The following is a 15,511-nucleotide window of genomic DNA, read 5'->3' on the forward strand; positions in this document are numbered from 1 at the left end:
TTTATTTTTATTTTGTGTTTGTGTTTGTGATTTCACTTATTTATTTCTGTATTTATTTAACTTTTATACATGACAAAACAATCTCCGAATCAGAATTGATTGGCAAATTATGTGAAAACATACAAGGAAAGTGACTCTGGTTTTAAGTTGCTCTCAATGTTTAAAACAGACAAACAGCTGAAACAAAAATAAACATACAGCTATTATCAGCATACAAGTAGGTGAAACTCAATGTTCTACTTACCAGTAAAACATTGAGTTGAAAATGAAAATAAAAATATTAACTTTTGTTAATTAATTAATTTGTCACTGTTATATTTTTGTATTTTTTGTACTTTAAACTTTATTGTAGAAATAACCTAATAATATTTTCATGCACAGTAGAAGTCATAATTAGTTTTCATACATTTTGTGCAGTGACATCTGTTCTATTACAAGAGACTCACTACACTGTACAGTGACTCTGCAGTGATCCTCGTGCAGCATCCTTCCAGCGTGTTGTTGTTCTTCACGCTGCCTGCAGATGGCGACTGACCCGGATGCATCAAGTTCTCTGACAAACCGGAGTAACACCGGAAAGAGTCTTCAAAGTAAAGGGTGTATGTCATATGGCACAAGTTCTTCAGTAACTTCTTTCTGCCGTGAAATAACTAAAAACAGATATTCAAATACTGAACTTAAGTGTAATTTTAAGGTACATGTACTTGTACATGTACGGTTTCCATTTGTTACTACTATATACTTCTGCTCCACTGCATTTATGTACTAAAACATTACATTACTCGAGGTAAAATAAATTAAACAATACATTCTGAATGACCAAGAATCATCAATAATCTTGTCCATTTAAAATAATAATTTGTGATGCTGTTACAATAATAGATAAAATGGAAAAACATATACTAAGAGACATTGTGCAGCGGTAGTATACAAAAATAGATGTTTTCCTTTACTACTGAATACTTTAAAATAATTTCTGAAACAAATAAATAATAGTTTATTTGCTGACCCTTTAGTTTTATGAAGCGATAAAGAAGAAGACTTGTGAAGAAACATCATCCAGCGTCTGTGTTATTGTAAAAATAGATTTAACGATGCACTGAGATGTATAAATATGATGTATAATATGTGTTAAGACTTCGTCTAAATAAGTTGACATTTAACAGGTCACCCAGCAAAGCACCCAAGAAAATGACTTTATTTTATTTTGGAAGCCATCGGAAGTGACTGTGGTTGCTCCGTGTGACTTCACATAGAGAAGTTGCGGACGAAGAAGAAGAATCCCAAACAGAAGAAGAAAAGTGCCGGAGGCTGCAGTTGAGCGGTAACGTTTCTGTGTAAAAGTTTTCCGTTTGGTATGAAGATGGACTCCACGGCGGTGGAGATCGACGGCAGCGTGATGGAGGGAGTGAGTACTCGCGCTTTAATTACCGGAGAACTGAGAGTTGCTGTTGTTCCGCTCTGCTAACATGCTAACAGAGGGCTAACAGCAGTGAGTGCGGCGGTTAGCAGCCGGTGTTGATCAGACTGATGTCTGTTCTGTTCCCCCGGTATCGGTTTTCTGCAGGGCGGGCAGATCCTGAGAGTCTCCGCGGCGCTCAGCTGCATCACCGGGTCCTCCATCAAAATCACCAAAGTCCGAGCCGGCAGAAGCACACCGGGGCTCAGGTGAGTTAGCAGCTCACCGACTAGCAGGCTAACGTTAGCCTATTCATTGAAGTTGAGTCGTCGGCTAACTTATTTAGCAGACATTAACAACAAAAACAAAACGCCAGCACTATGAATGTTGGTGTTTATTTTATTATAACTTGTATTGTTGTAATAAGATAAACAATACGTGTTATAGGTATTTAATACCAGTTAGCTAAAAGCCTCCCGGTCTCCTTCGGAGGCTGCTGTGGGGGAAACTTAAGCCAGGTAACGTGTAGCTTCTATAGAGAAAAGAAGACGCCGACCAAATTCAATTCAAAATTTTCGTAAAATAAGAGTGCCTGACTTATAATCGAACGAACATAACTTGTGAAACATGACTGAGTAGATTCAGCCCATCATCTGGATCCATCCTCGTCCTGCAGCGGCTTGTAAATTTCTGAACATTTAACACAAACCTTTATCAAGCAGCTGTGAATGAATTCTGTATATTGGGTTTCTTGATAAGGATGGGTTTTTATTCTCTCTCTTAGCACCCAAACACAATCTTAGTCATATTTGTCTAATATGTTGCTTTGCCATAGCGTTCTAAACATGCCAGATTTATGTAATTTCTGAACGGATTTCTCAAGTTTTTAAGACTTTTTTCAAAATGTATAAATGGTTTCATGAAGTAGCCAAAAATATAGTAGATTAATAAATCAGAGCATTTTAGGGAAAGGCAGGAAACTAATTAAAATGTCAAATTTCTAAATTGAGTTTGGTGAGAATTTCTCAAGTAGAGTCAGAGGTTCACTCTTTTCTGTTGTATACAGCTGCAGTATTATGCATATGCCATGTTATTGTTTTTATTTGTATTGTGTGTGTATTCAGACCACAGCACCTGAGCGGTCTCCAGCTGGTTTCAGATCTATGTTCTGGCAGTCTGCAGGGAGCCACCATTGGCTCCACTGACATCAGTCTGACGCCAGGAAAAATCCAGTCTGGAAACCACACGGCCGACACACAAACAGCAGGGTGAGACTGTCTGTAAACAGAGTCCAGCTGGTGAACATCACCTCTGTTATTATGTTAAGGTCCTTGATACATGTTTAGATATCAAATCAAATATCATCCACCTTTTAAGATGGAGGTTCATAAAATCTAATGTCCTGTTTTATTGATTAATTGTTAAGTAATGTGAATTGTATTCTTTTAAAGGCTATAATTTATATGTGATCTGTGTGTGTGTGTGTCAGGAGTGTGTGTCTGCTGCTGCAGGCAGCTCTGCCCTGCGCTCTGTTCACTGATGCCTCCTCACAGCTCTGCCTGAAGGGAGGAACCAACGCAGAGATGGCTCCTCAGATTGACTACACTGTCAAGGTCCGAGTGTGTGATACACACTGTAAATACACATTGTAAAGACACTGAATACACTGTATATACACATAGTATACTCACTGTACACACATTGTATACTCACTGTATACACTGCACACAAACTATACACACTGCACACACACTGTAGAGACTGCGCTCAACTAGAGCAACTACTGTCCTTCAACTCAGACTAACTACTGTTCACACTGTGTGTGTGCGTGTGTGCGTGTGTGTGCATGCAGTGGTTGTATACACACTGTGTGACGCTGTATGATGGAGGCGTTGCTCAGTGAATGAACTTTGTTTTATTCTGCAGGTGTTTAAGCCAATCGTGGAGAAGTTTGGTGTCCATTTTGACTGTGACATCAGAATGAGGTCAGTTTCCTGTCTACCCAATAGAAACAGTAGAAATGTGTCTCAGCTGTGTGTGTGTATATCTGACTGTGTGTGTGTGTCAGGGGTTACTACCCTAAAGGTGGAGGTGAGGTGTTGGTGACGGTGAATCCGGTCAAAGAGCTGCAGCCTGTCACCATGACAGAGAGAGGAAACATCACCAAGATCTACGGCCGAGCGTTCGTCGCTGGAGTCCTGCCCTACAAAGTAAAGTTACCAACACGTGTCACTGCATCACAGTCACAGACAGGAAGTGATGTCATAATGGGGGGGGTGGGGGGTTACAACCTGGTCAGTGGTGATCAGTAGATTAATTTTTAAAACAAGAAAACTTCTTGTTTTTCTTGTTACGGAAAACACAAAGAACATAAATGAAACAAATCATCAGTTCTGCTAATAAATAAGATAAAAGTCGATCAGAATCAGAAATACTTTATTGATCCCCGGGGGGGAATTATACAGTACCGGTGCTCCCATTCAAGAGTAGAAAGTAGCACAAATTTAGAAATAAGAGTATGTACAAAAATAAGATATAGAAATAAGGAATAAAAAAAGTGAAAAATAAGAGTAAAAAATATTTACAATAACAGTGTATGTATGTATTGCACTGGTATAAATAGAGAATAAATAATTTCAGTCCGTTTCTTCTGAGTGTCTGACACTCAGAGGGAGGAGCTGAACAGTTTGATGGCCACAGGCAGGAATGATTTCCTGTGGCGCTCTGTTGTACGTTTGGGAGGAATGAGTCTCTCACTGAAGGTGCTCTTGTGTGATCAGTACGTCATGGAGAGGATGTGAGACATTGTCCAAACAAACAAGCTGTGAGAAACTGTTGTTTGAATGTTTTTCAGTTTGTTTGTAAGAGAATTAAAAAAAGAAAAGATGAGGACGATAAAATAAAAAAAATTTCTGGAATCAAAGAAACGCATTTATTTATTTCTGACTTCTTCGTGAGGGAGAAGAGTGTCACGATGAGTCACAGCTCTCTTGGCTCTCATTGGCTGATGTTTTTTATTTGAATAAATAAGTGAAATGGTGTGTTTTGATTAAAACTGGATCAAATCAGAACACACCTGTTGTTAACTAGTCTGACTGACATCATGTGTGCAGGATGTGATGTGACTGATCACTGTGTTGTATTGATCGTATTGATTGTGTGTCCAGTTGGCTAAAGACATGTCAGCTGCTGCTGTTCGAACCATCAGGAAGGAAATCAAAGACCTCTACATCAACATTCAGGCCCTGCAGGAGAAAGAAAAGGCCTACGGCAACGGCAACGGCATCATGTAAGCCCCGCCCACCTGTGACATCACTGCTGCGTTCACTGTCAAAGAGAAAAATGGGAAATACATTTAAATCTTCATCTTAGATACATGACGCAGGTTGAGTGACAGCTGAGTGAAATTTCACAGAAGCTGTATGCTAACTGACGAGTACTTTATTGTTTTTCCCACGTGATGTGAATGCCGCATCACATCACGGCTGTTGTGAATTAGACAGGCGTGTCCTCACTGATTGGTCCGTTTCCTCTCTGTCTTTCAGAATCATCGCTGAGTCGTCAACAGGTTGTGTGTTTGCTGGTTCGGCTCTGGGGAAGAAAGGTGAGGACGTCACCTGCAGCAGCAGGAGGCAGCGACACACACCTGAGAGACACCAAGTTCTGAGTTTATCAGACGACTGAAGTCTTCAGTGTCCTTAAAAACCAGAAAAGGTCTTTTATTGACATCTGAACTGACCTTTGCCTCAGGGCTTAACAATCTGTACAGCATACCCCTCTGTCTTTAGACCCTCGATTCAGATGTGGAAAAAAACTCCCCCAAAAAAACCTTTAACAGGGGAAAAACTGAGAAAGAGCAGCAGAGGAGGACCTCAGGACGGACAGACAGGAAGTAGATGTCGTGTGGAAAGAATAGATTCACAACAGAAAATGGAGTAGATACAGCTGAGCAGCTTCAGGTGTCGCCCACTAAGAAGGATCACCTGTCTCAGCCAGGTGTGACCAAACTCTGGTGACTGACAGTGCAGATAGCCAATCAGAGTGCAGCTCTCAGACTGGACAGGTGAACACATTAATAAAGACACCTGTATACTGATGTGTGTGTGTGTGTGTATTTCAGGTGTGTATGCAGATAAAATTGGAATTGAAGCTGCTGAGATGTTGCTGAGAAACATCAGACACAACGGCTGTGTGGACGAGTTCCTGCAGGACCAGGTGAGACACACACCTGCTGACCTCAAGCTGACCTCACTCTGGGTATTTTAAGAAGTTGATACCAGACAAAAATGGCGTCCATTCACTTCAATGAGAATGACTCGCTGAGCTTACCAAATAAGTTTCCAGATTTGCTTCCATGTTGTGAGGCCCACTTCAAATGCTCTGCAGTGTTTCTCCCACTGACCCCGCCCCCTCAGACCACATACTTTACATTGAGACGAGGACCTCGATGTGTGAAAACACTGACGGCTGCTGGTGTCTGTCTGTCTGTCTCAGCTCTCTGACCTGTGACCTTGTCTTCCTCTTCAGCTCATCATCTTCATGGCGTTGGCGAAGGGAACATCTCGGATTCGAATCGGCGCCGTGACTCTGCACACACAGACGGCCATTCACATTGCAGAGCAGCTGACTCAGGTCACACACACATTACATCAGGAGAAAGCTGCTGTTAATCACTGTTGTAAATTTGACAATGCTTAAATAGTAAAACGTTTGCTGACTGATATCAGATTCAGATCTTTCTGATGGTGTTCAACTCGTTGTTATTATTATTATTATTACTCATGTGCTTTATTTTTCTATTTTCAGGCAAAGTTCACAATAACAAAGTCTGCAGACGAGCTGAGCAGCAACATGACCTACATCATCGAATGTGAAGGATCAGGAGCCTCGAACCCCAACCTGTAGCCACACCCTACACACACGCTACACACACCCTACACACACACCCTACACACACACACCCTACACACACCCTACACACACCCTACACACATTCTACACACACCCACACACTACACACACCCTACATACACCCACACTACACACACACACACCCTACACACACCCACACTACACACACACACACACCCTATACACACACACACACACACACACACACACCCTACACACACACACACACGCACATACACACACACACACTCTGTGTCTCTCTCCTGGACTCGGTGGCTGCTCCCGTCATGGCCGACCCTCTTAGCTTCTGTCTCTCAGGTTGTTTCCTTTGAACTGTAATAAAGAAATTAAACCTTCAGCTTCCTGTCTGTGTTTGGTGTTTCCCTGCTGCTGCTGCTGCTGATGATGATGTTGTTGTTGTGAAACACATTACATCTCAGCAGCAGTGGAGATATCCTGACTTTCAGTCCAAAAACTCTGGATCCTACATTTCCCATAATGCACCTGGATCTTTCATTAGAGCCCCCCCCGCTGGTAAATGGCCACGCCTCAAACTCCACAACTCCCGACTGTGGTCTGATGACATCACTGAGACATCATCCCTGAACTCTAACCCTTTAATGAAGTATCTCGTCTGTCACATGTTGTCCAGATGAAAATGGCGGACAGTCTACTTACTGGCTTCAGCTTTCACATGACTCCACCCACCTCAGTATTAAATTTAATATGAGAAAATATTTCTTCAGGTAAAACAATCATCCAGCCGGAAAGATCACATGACTGGGAGTGAAGCTAATGTCACGTTTACATTTGTCACAGCCGACATTTGGACTTACTGAACACATAACATTATTAATTACTTGAACAGAGTCATTAATGTGATGAGGTGAATGTGAATCTGGTGCTCTGATGACGCCTGTGGGGGGGGGGTATCGTAAGATATGAGATCATTTCCACTCACTGGGCATCTTTTTATTTTCACCTTCTCATCACTTCAACTGTTTTTCTCGAGTAAATGCTGTGAGAATGTTGACTTCTGGGTACTATAGTTTGTTTTTGGTTCTTATGCTGCAGGCTGCAGTGAGACAGGACATCTGTGTCTGTGTGTCTCTAGAGGATGAAGACAGGTGACTGTTCTGGACTTCCCCTGGTGAACCTGGACTTCCTGTGGTCCCCATCTTGTTTCCGTGATGTCATCAGCGTAGTGTCGTGTTGATTGTCCCTCTGACCTCTTTAACTCACCTGCAGCAGGTGAGCAAATGTACAGTGTGTACAGCAGGGAGTCCAGCTCAGATCTGAATGTGTGTTGAAACCTGAGGAGGCTGTAAACTCACACCTCCATCCCCTCTGGAACCAGGAGTAACCTGATCTGGGTCACCTGACACCTCTTCAGGTCAGCCCAGCTGCTTCCTCGCAGTCTGCTCGCCACCCTGCAGCATGGCGGACGCTGGGGCCTGGAGGATGCACCAGGACGGCCCCCGGATCCTCCAACATGGACCAGGACCAGGACCAAGACCAGGACCTGGACCAAACCGTGTGTGGATCTCTCTGATCGCAGGTGAGATTCTGACATCATCACTTTGACATAAACTGAGGGTCAGCAGACATTAAAGGACTAATTTGGGTCTCAAGTCTTAAAATCATCAGGTGAGGTGAGGGTTTGGACCTGTGGGGCTCCCATCCTCCAGACTGCAGGACTCTCTGGACCCTCCTCAGACCCTCAGGTTGTTCCTGCTGTTCTTCTTCAGGGACGTTTTCTGTCTCAGCCGCTGATTGAATCAGATCTCATGAAAGTTAATAACTATAAAATAAATGTAGTCGAGTGAATTTTCTCTGGAGGATAGAAAATCTCATAAAATAGAAATAGTAAAGTATTATTAGCTTTACAAAGTGTACAAAACATTTGTTTATTATTAAATCATACAAAACAAAACTGAACAAAAAACAATTAAAGACAAATCAAGTTTACGATATCAGTATATAATGTAGAGAAAGAAAAGGAGCACAGCAAAAGTAAATGGGACCAATTCATATATATAGAATATAATAATGCATACATATATGTATATATACTCAGTATATATATATATGATATGCAAGAGACAAGTGAAACAGAGAAAATGAAAGAGAAATAACTAAAAAGACGGACGTCTGTTAGATGACATGCAGTTGTGAATATGAAACATGTTCGTCCATTAAAATAATCTCATTAGTAAGGTCTTATTGTATGAAGCCCCCAAAGTCACAAAGATGACTTTGTTTTTTGTGCACAAGATACTGGCGTGTTTTGTACGATTGAGATTGAGTCTAAACTGTATGAAAAAGGAACAGAAAATACACAAATCACCTTAAACTTAAGTCTGCGGTTCAAAGCAGGTACTCTGGTGTAGAAGTTTAATAAAAATTCTCCGTGTACATAAGTAAAAAGGCGCCGCGCTGGTGGCAGCCTGTTACAGCAGCTCCGTAACTGTCCATCTGTTTTTAGACTCATAAGTGTGTTTTGTGTACTTTTTAAATGTATTTTCATATACACGGACCCCTCAGCAAGTACGCAACTATGGATGTTCATCTGGTGACATTAGTAGTTTGCCTCTTGCTGTTTTTCGGGCTTTTGGACTCTGCCTCGGGAAACTCATTCATTCACGGATCCATTGTTTACACTCGGGATCAGCTGTTAGCCCTGAGCCGCACACCGCCTCAGCGCGGAGAGACCGGACATCCCCGCGGAGATAAGGAGAAGGAGGAGAGGCTTCAGAGCTGGAATAAAGCGTCGGGAGCGGAAAAGACGGTATAAACCATGTATACCGTCTGTCATCATGGGGAACGTAAGATCGCTCCCCAACAAGATGGACGAGCTAACGGCGCTAACCCGGCTTCAGAGGGAGCATCGTGAGTGCAGTCTCATGTGCTTCACCGAGACGTGGCTGAATGAACTTTCCCCGGACTCAAACGCAACCCTGGATGGCTTTCATCTTATTCGGACCGACAGGAAAGCTGCGGAGAGCAGTAAGAAGAAGGGCGGGGGTATTACCATGTTTGTGAACGAGAGATGGTGCAACCCGGGACACATCAGCGTCAAGGAGCAGCGCTGCACCAGAGACATTGAGCTGCTAGCTGTTGGTATTCGGCCATACTACCTCCCGAGGTATGGTAGTACTCACATGTTATTGCTGTAACTGTGTACATCCCTCCATCGGCCGAGGGTGCTGCAGCCTGCAAGCTCATTCACACTGTCGTCTCTCAGCTACAGACTCGGCACCCCCAAGCCCTCCTCCTCATCTCCGGTGACTTCAATCACGCTTCCCTGTCTGCTACTCTCCCCACCTTCACCCAATATGTGAAATGCCACATCAGGGACAATAAAACTCTGGACCTACTGTATACAAACACCAAGGATGCATACACCTCACTCCCCCCCCCCGCTTGGCCGATCTGATCACAACCTCGTTCACCTCCGTCCGGACTACACCCCGCTGGTGAATAAACATCCACCTGTGGAGAGGTCAGTGATGGTGTGGTCTGAGGAGGCCAGTGCAAGGCTCTGAATGCTTTGAAACAACAGACTGGGAAGCACTCTGCAGCCCTCATGGGGAGGACATTGACCGTTTGACCCACTGCATTCCGGACTATATCAACTTCTGTGTGGAGAATACGGTGCCTTCCAAGAAGGTACAGTGTTTTCCCAACAACAAACCCTGGGTGACCCCCGACATTAAGGCCCTGCTGAATGAGAAGAAGAGGGCCTTTAGGTCGGGGGACAAAGAGCAGCTGCAGAGCATCCAGAAGCAGCTCCGGCAACAAATAAGGAAGGGCGAGGAGAGTTACAGGAGGAAACTGGAGGAACATCTGGGGCAAAATAACACCAGGGATGTCTGGAGAGGACTTAAGAAGATCTCTGGACATGGAAAAGGTGACAGGGACTGGGCTAACCAACTGAACCTGTTTTTCAACAGATTCGATTCTGCCCAGTCTCCCTCCCCCACCTATCCTGCTCCCTCTTCACACCTCCCCAAGCTGCCCTCCACTCCACCCCCCTGCTCGTCCCCTTCCTTATTAACACCAGACCGTCACCAGTCCACAACAGGGTTAGGGTTAACCCTAACCCTTGGATGTGTGTCTGAGGGGAACCACCTGGAATACAGGGAGGCCATCAGCGACTTTGTCAGCTGGTGTGAGCTCAACCAGCTTCACGTCAACGCCAGCAAGACGAAGGAGATGATGATCGATTTCAGGAGGAAGTCATCCAGCATCACACCGGTGAACATCCAGGGTTTGGCCGCCTCCACCTACTGAGGAGGCCGAGGTCCTTCGGTGTGTGCAGGAAACTGCTCCGGACTTTTTATGACACTGTGGTAGCTTCGGCTATCTTCTATTCTGTGGTCTGCTGGGGGGGGGGGGCAGCACGGACAGGGACAGGAGGAGGCTCAATAGACTGATTAGGCGAGCCGGCTCTGTTCTGGACTGCCCGCTGGACTCCATTGAGGAGGTGGGGGAGAGGAGGATGTTAGCCAAGCTGACATCCATCATGGACAACATCTCTCACCCCCTGCACGAGACTGTGGGGGCCCTGAGCAGCTCCTTTAGCAGCAGACTGTTACACCCACGGTGTAAGAAGGAGCGCTACCGCAGGTCGTTCATTCCTACGGCTATAAGACTGTTTAACTGCACATAAATCTGCACAATTTGTACATACTTTATCTTTTTCCGTGTATATATTTATTTTTGTCCCCCATATTTTTTATATCTGTATTTATTATTTGTATATTGTTTTTTCTTTTTAAAAAAACACTTCTAATTCTTATTGACACAGTGCTTATCTGCTGTGACGTGTAAATTTCCGCGCTGTGGGATTAATAAAAGTCTAAGTAAGTGTCTTTCCACCTCAGTCAGAAACGACTTTTGTTGCTCTCAGTACTTGAACGCCTCATTCTGTGTGTTTCCCACCGGACCTTAAAGGCAGCACAGTCTGTTCCGTTTGGTGATTGGCTGCGGATGCTATGGGAGCGGCTCCCGTTGCTATGGTAACGTGTCTTAAGGAGGGATTTGGTCAATCAGAGTTTCAGACTCGGAGCGTCGTCAAGTAGTTCTGCTGCTAATATGCTACCATGCTAACCCGGGAATATATACCGGCGAAAAGTAAACAACGGAAACGGTAGAACAGATTCCACTGTGAGCGAGGATCAGCCGCAGGGACTGATGGGAAACTAAGGAGAAAGTTTTTAACTTTTTAACAGTCTCCGTTCACCTGCCTGCTAGCATTGCTTCTAGCCTGCTAACGGCTAACCGAGCTGTTAGCAGTTTAAAAAGTTTCCGGAGCTAGCTGGTGGAGGTGAGAGAGGCCAGGAATTAGACGGATCCATGACGGTGGAAGGAGTGCGGCACTCCCTGATCCTGTCTGCCCTGTTCAGGATGACCGAGGACTCCGAGCTGCTGGGAGCCGCACAGTTTATTAAAGGTAACAGGAAACAGGTGTTTACAGAGAAAGAGAATCTGTGAAAGAGTTAATAATGAATTTAATAAAGATCAAAACAAAGAATATGTACAGAGTTTAATACAGTTTATGAAAAGTTTAATAAACACGTTTGTTAAACATGAAAAAGTAACAGTCTTGATTAAAGGGTTTAAGACTTAAAGAACATAAGTACAAATAATTTATTAAAAGTAAAGATTTTGTAAGCTTTCATATTCATTCTGAAGTTAATATTAAATGTGTTCATGTTTTTAAACTGAGCATACTTTAACTTTACAAGCTTCACATCATGTTTTCACACAATGAACACGTGACCTGAACACCATCCACCTGTCTGTCGGATCAGCAGGTTATTGGTTATTGATCAGGTAGTTTGGTTGATTGAACAGGGTCACCATGGTTACGGTCTATAACCACTGTCACAAAACAACAACTGTCAGAAAATAACTGACAGTTAATAATCCTCAGTGTGGTTCTCTTTTAATGTTGTTGTGATGTAGTATATATATTTTATATATATTTAAATGTAGTGATCTAGTTTACTGAACCAGTTTACTGGTCCTGTAGAGTGGTCCTGGTCCTGTTGTTCTTCCATCAAATTAAAACTCAAATCTTCTTCCTTTCATGGTTTTGGATTCAGAGAGTTGAACTGATCTGGGTTCATTATTCACTGTTTGTCTCTGTGTCTCTAACAGAGCGTCTGTACTTCGCCACATTACGCAGTAAACCCAAAAGCACCGCCAACACCCACTACTTCTGCACCGACGACGAGTTCCTCTACGAAAAGTAAGTTGAACTCATTTCAATAATACACATGCACAGACTATCGGCTTCTGACCGGTAGCCGACCCTCGTTAACAGATCATTAACTGTTAAGCGACAAGATTAAAATGTATATTTAGGATGGACGCATGTCTGTGACAATATTATTAATGTATATATATATATATATAGATAGTATATGTATACAGTTGTATATGTATACAGTTGTGCTCATAAGTTTACATACCCTGGCAGAATTTGTAAAATGTGTTCCGTTCTTTACTGAAAACATGAATTATCAGGCAAAATAAATTTATTTTAAATGGATTCAAACTAAACTATGAGGCATCTAAAAAAAAAAAAAGCACAATCATTAAATAAAGCATAACAATAGAGAAAATACTGAGATGGTCCCTGTTCAAAAGTTTGTATACCCTTAGTTCTTAGCATCAATGACAGCTTGTAGTCTTTTGTGATAGTTGTGGATGAGGCCCTTCATTTTCTCAGATGGTAAAGCTGCCCATTCTTCTTGGCAAAAAGCTTCCAGGTCCTGTAAATTCTTGGGCTGTCTTGCATGAACTGCACATTTGAGATCTCCCCAAAGTGGCTCAGTGATATTGAGGTTAGGAGACTGTGATGGCCACTCCAGAACCTTCACTTTTTTCTGCTGTAGCCAAAGACAGGTCGACTTGGCCTTGTGTTTTGGATCATTGTCATGTTGGAAAGTCCAAGTGCGTCCCATGCGCCCCATGCGCAGCTTCTGGGCTGATGAGTGCAAATTGTCCTCCAGTATTTTCTGATAACATGTTGCATTCATCTTGCCATCAATTTTGACCAAATTCCCTGTGCCGCTGTAGCTCACACACCCCCAAAACATCAGAGATCCACCTCCATGCGTCACAGTAGGGATGGTGTACTTTTCATCATAGGCATTGTTGACGCCCCTCCAAACATAACGTTTATGGTTGTGACCATAAAGTTCAATCTTAGTCTCATCACTCCAAATGATTTTGTTCCAGAAGCTTTGAGGCTTGTCCAGGTGCTGTTTAGCATATTGTAAGCAGGCTGTTTTGTGGCACTGGCGTAGTAATGGCTTTCTTCTGGCAACTCGACCATGCACTTTTCTTCAAGTGTCTCCTTATTGTGCATCTTGAAACAGCCACACCACTTTTCTGTAGAGAAGTCTGTATGTCTGCTGAAGTTATTCGTGGGTTTTTCTTTGCATCCTGAACAAATTTCCTGGCAGTTGTGGCTGAAATTTTTGTTGGTCTACCTGACCGTGGCTTGGTATCAACAGAACTTATTGTTCACTTTTTTATCAGAGTTTGAACACTACTGATTGGCATTCTCAAATGTTTGGATATATTTTTATATCCTTTTCCTGTTTTATAAAGTTCAACTACCTTCTCTCGCAGGTCCTTTGACAGTTCTTTTGCTTTCCCCATGGCTCAGAATCCAGCAAAGTCAGTGCAGCACTAGAGGAAATGTGCAGGAGCCCAGAGACTCACTTACTTTTTATACACAGACACTAATTACATGCAAACAGGTGACAGGTGTGGACAGTTACCCTTACTAACCATTTAAATCTCTTTGTGTCAACTTGTGTGCATATTATCAGGCCAAAACTCCAAGGGTATGTATACTTTTGATCAGGGCTGTTTAGGTGATTCAACTTGTCATTTTGATTTAAAAAGAGCAAATACAATTGCATGATAATAAATAACTTTGTTTGACCACTAACCCCGAATGAAAGAAAAGTTTTTCCATGATCAAACATATTTTCTGAAAAAATGGACAATATTTCACAAATTCTACCAGGGTATGTAAACTTATGAGCACAACTGTATATGTGTGTGTGTGTGTGTATATATATATATATATATATATATATATATATATATATATATATATGTACAGTGCTTAACAAATTTATTAGACCACCTGTCTTAAAAACAAGAAAACACAAATATTTTAGAAATCTGTCAATTTTTAGTTTGAAAAACTTGTTTCAAACTAAAAATTGTATTGTTATTTATTAGGCAAATAACAAACTGGAACAACTAAATAGTCCTTATTCACATATATTAACCAAAAATCTTAATATTTTGTATGACCTCCTTTGGCCCTGATAACAGCTTGCATTCTTGCTGGTATTGTTTTTATGTACTTTTCGACAGTCTCTTTTGTTATTGAGTTCCAAATAGTTTCTAGCTGTTCCCAGAGACTTGCTTTGGATGAAACTTTTGTGCCATCTATTTTTAAATTCAATAAATCCCAGATCTGTTCAATAGGATTCAAGTCTGGACTTTGACTTGGCCAGTCCATCAGTTCCAGTACTCCAGATTCCTTTTTCTTGGTCAAGTAGTCTCTGCACAGCTTTGCAGTGTGCTTGGGGTCATTGTCTTCTTGGTATATGAACCCACGACCAATCAGGTTCAATCCAGAAGGGATTCCATGATGCGCCAAGATGTTGTGGTAGACCTTCTTGTTCATGATACCGTCGATTTTAACTAATTTGCCCATGCCGTTTCCACAAATGGAACCTCATACCATAATGGAATCTCCACCGTGTTTCACTGTGGGTGCAATGCATCAAGCATCAAAGCGTTCTCCAGCTTTTCTGCGGACATAAACACGACGATGCTGACCGAAGAGTTCAAACTTGCACTCGTCCGTCCAGAGTACCTTCTTCCAGTCATCTACAGTCCAGTGTTTGTGCTCCCTGGCATATTTTAGGTGTTTTTGGATGTTTGCAGGCCTCAATAATGGCTTCTTAGCAGCTATTCTTCCCTTTAAGCCTTGTTCCTTCAGTCGTCTGCTTATGGTTTTTCTGGAGACTTTCTCAGATTCTGATCTAGAAGCATTAATCTCTGCCTGAAGATCAGCAGTGGTCTTCCTTCTGTTTCTAGTACTTAAAATCTTGAGGTGCCTGACATCTGCTTCAGTTAGCTTTCGTTTTCGGCCTCTTC

General features: G+C 42.6%; 2 protein-coding genes across 3 annotated transcripts in view; both read left to right on the plus strand.

Moving 5' to 3' along the window:
* Positions 1-1,276: 1,276 nt before the first annotated feature.
* On the plus strand, positions 1,277-6,668 carry rtca (RNA 3'-terminal phosphate cyclase). The gene is made up of 11 exons (XM_070909037.1): positions 1,277-1,408; positions 1,568-1,668; positions 2,524-2,667; positions 2,889-3,012; positions 3,326-3,384; positions 3,468-3,609; positions 4,567-4,688; positions 4,945-5,003; positions 5,520-5,614; positions 5,927-6,031; positions 6,206-6,668. The coding sequence occupies exons 1-11, from the start codon at positions 1,358-1,360 to the stop codon at positions 6,302-6,304; spliced, it is 1,101 nt and encodes a 366-aa protein (XP_070765138.1). The 5' UTR covers positions 1,277-1,357; the 3' UTR covers positions 6,305-6,668.
* Positions 6,669-11,461: 4,793 nt separating this feature from the next.
* The window catches only part of cdc14ab (cell division cycle 14Ab), a 31,692-nt gene continuing 27,642 nt past the window's right edge, over positions 11,462-15,511 (plus strand). For both annotated transcript variants that reach the window (XM_070908320.1, XM_070908321.1), the window contains exons 1-2: positions 11,462-11,765; positions 12,476-12,566. In XM_070908320.1, coding sequence (XP_070764421.1) covers positions 11,669-11,765; positions 12,476-12,566 — 188 coding nt within the window. In that variant the 5' untranslated portion in view covers positions 11,462-11,668. The remainder of the gene's footprint in view (positions 11,766-12,475; positions 12,567-15,511) is intronic.

This window comes from Enoplosus armatus, chromosome 7 (genome assembly GCF_043641665.1).
Source record: "Enoplosus armatus isolate fEnoArm2 chromosome 7, fEnoArm2.hap1, whole genome shotgun sequence".
Taxonomy (NCBI): domain Eukaryota; kingdom Metazoa; phylum Chordata; class Actinopteri; order Centrarchiformes; family Enoplosidae; genus Enoplosus; species Enoplosus armatus.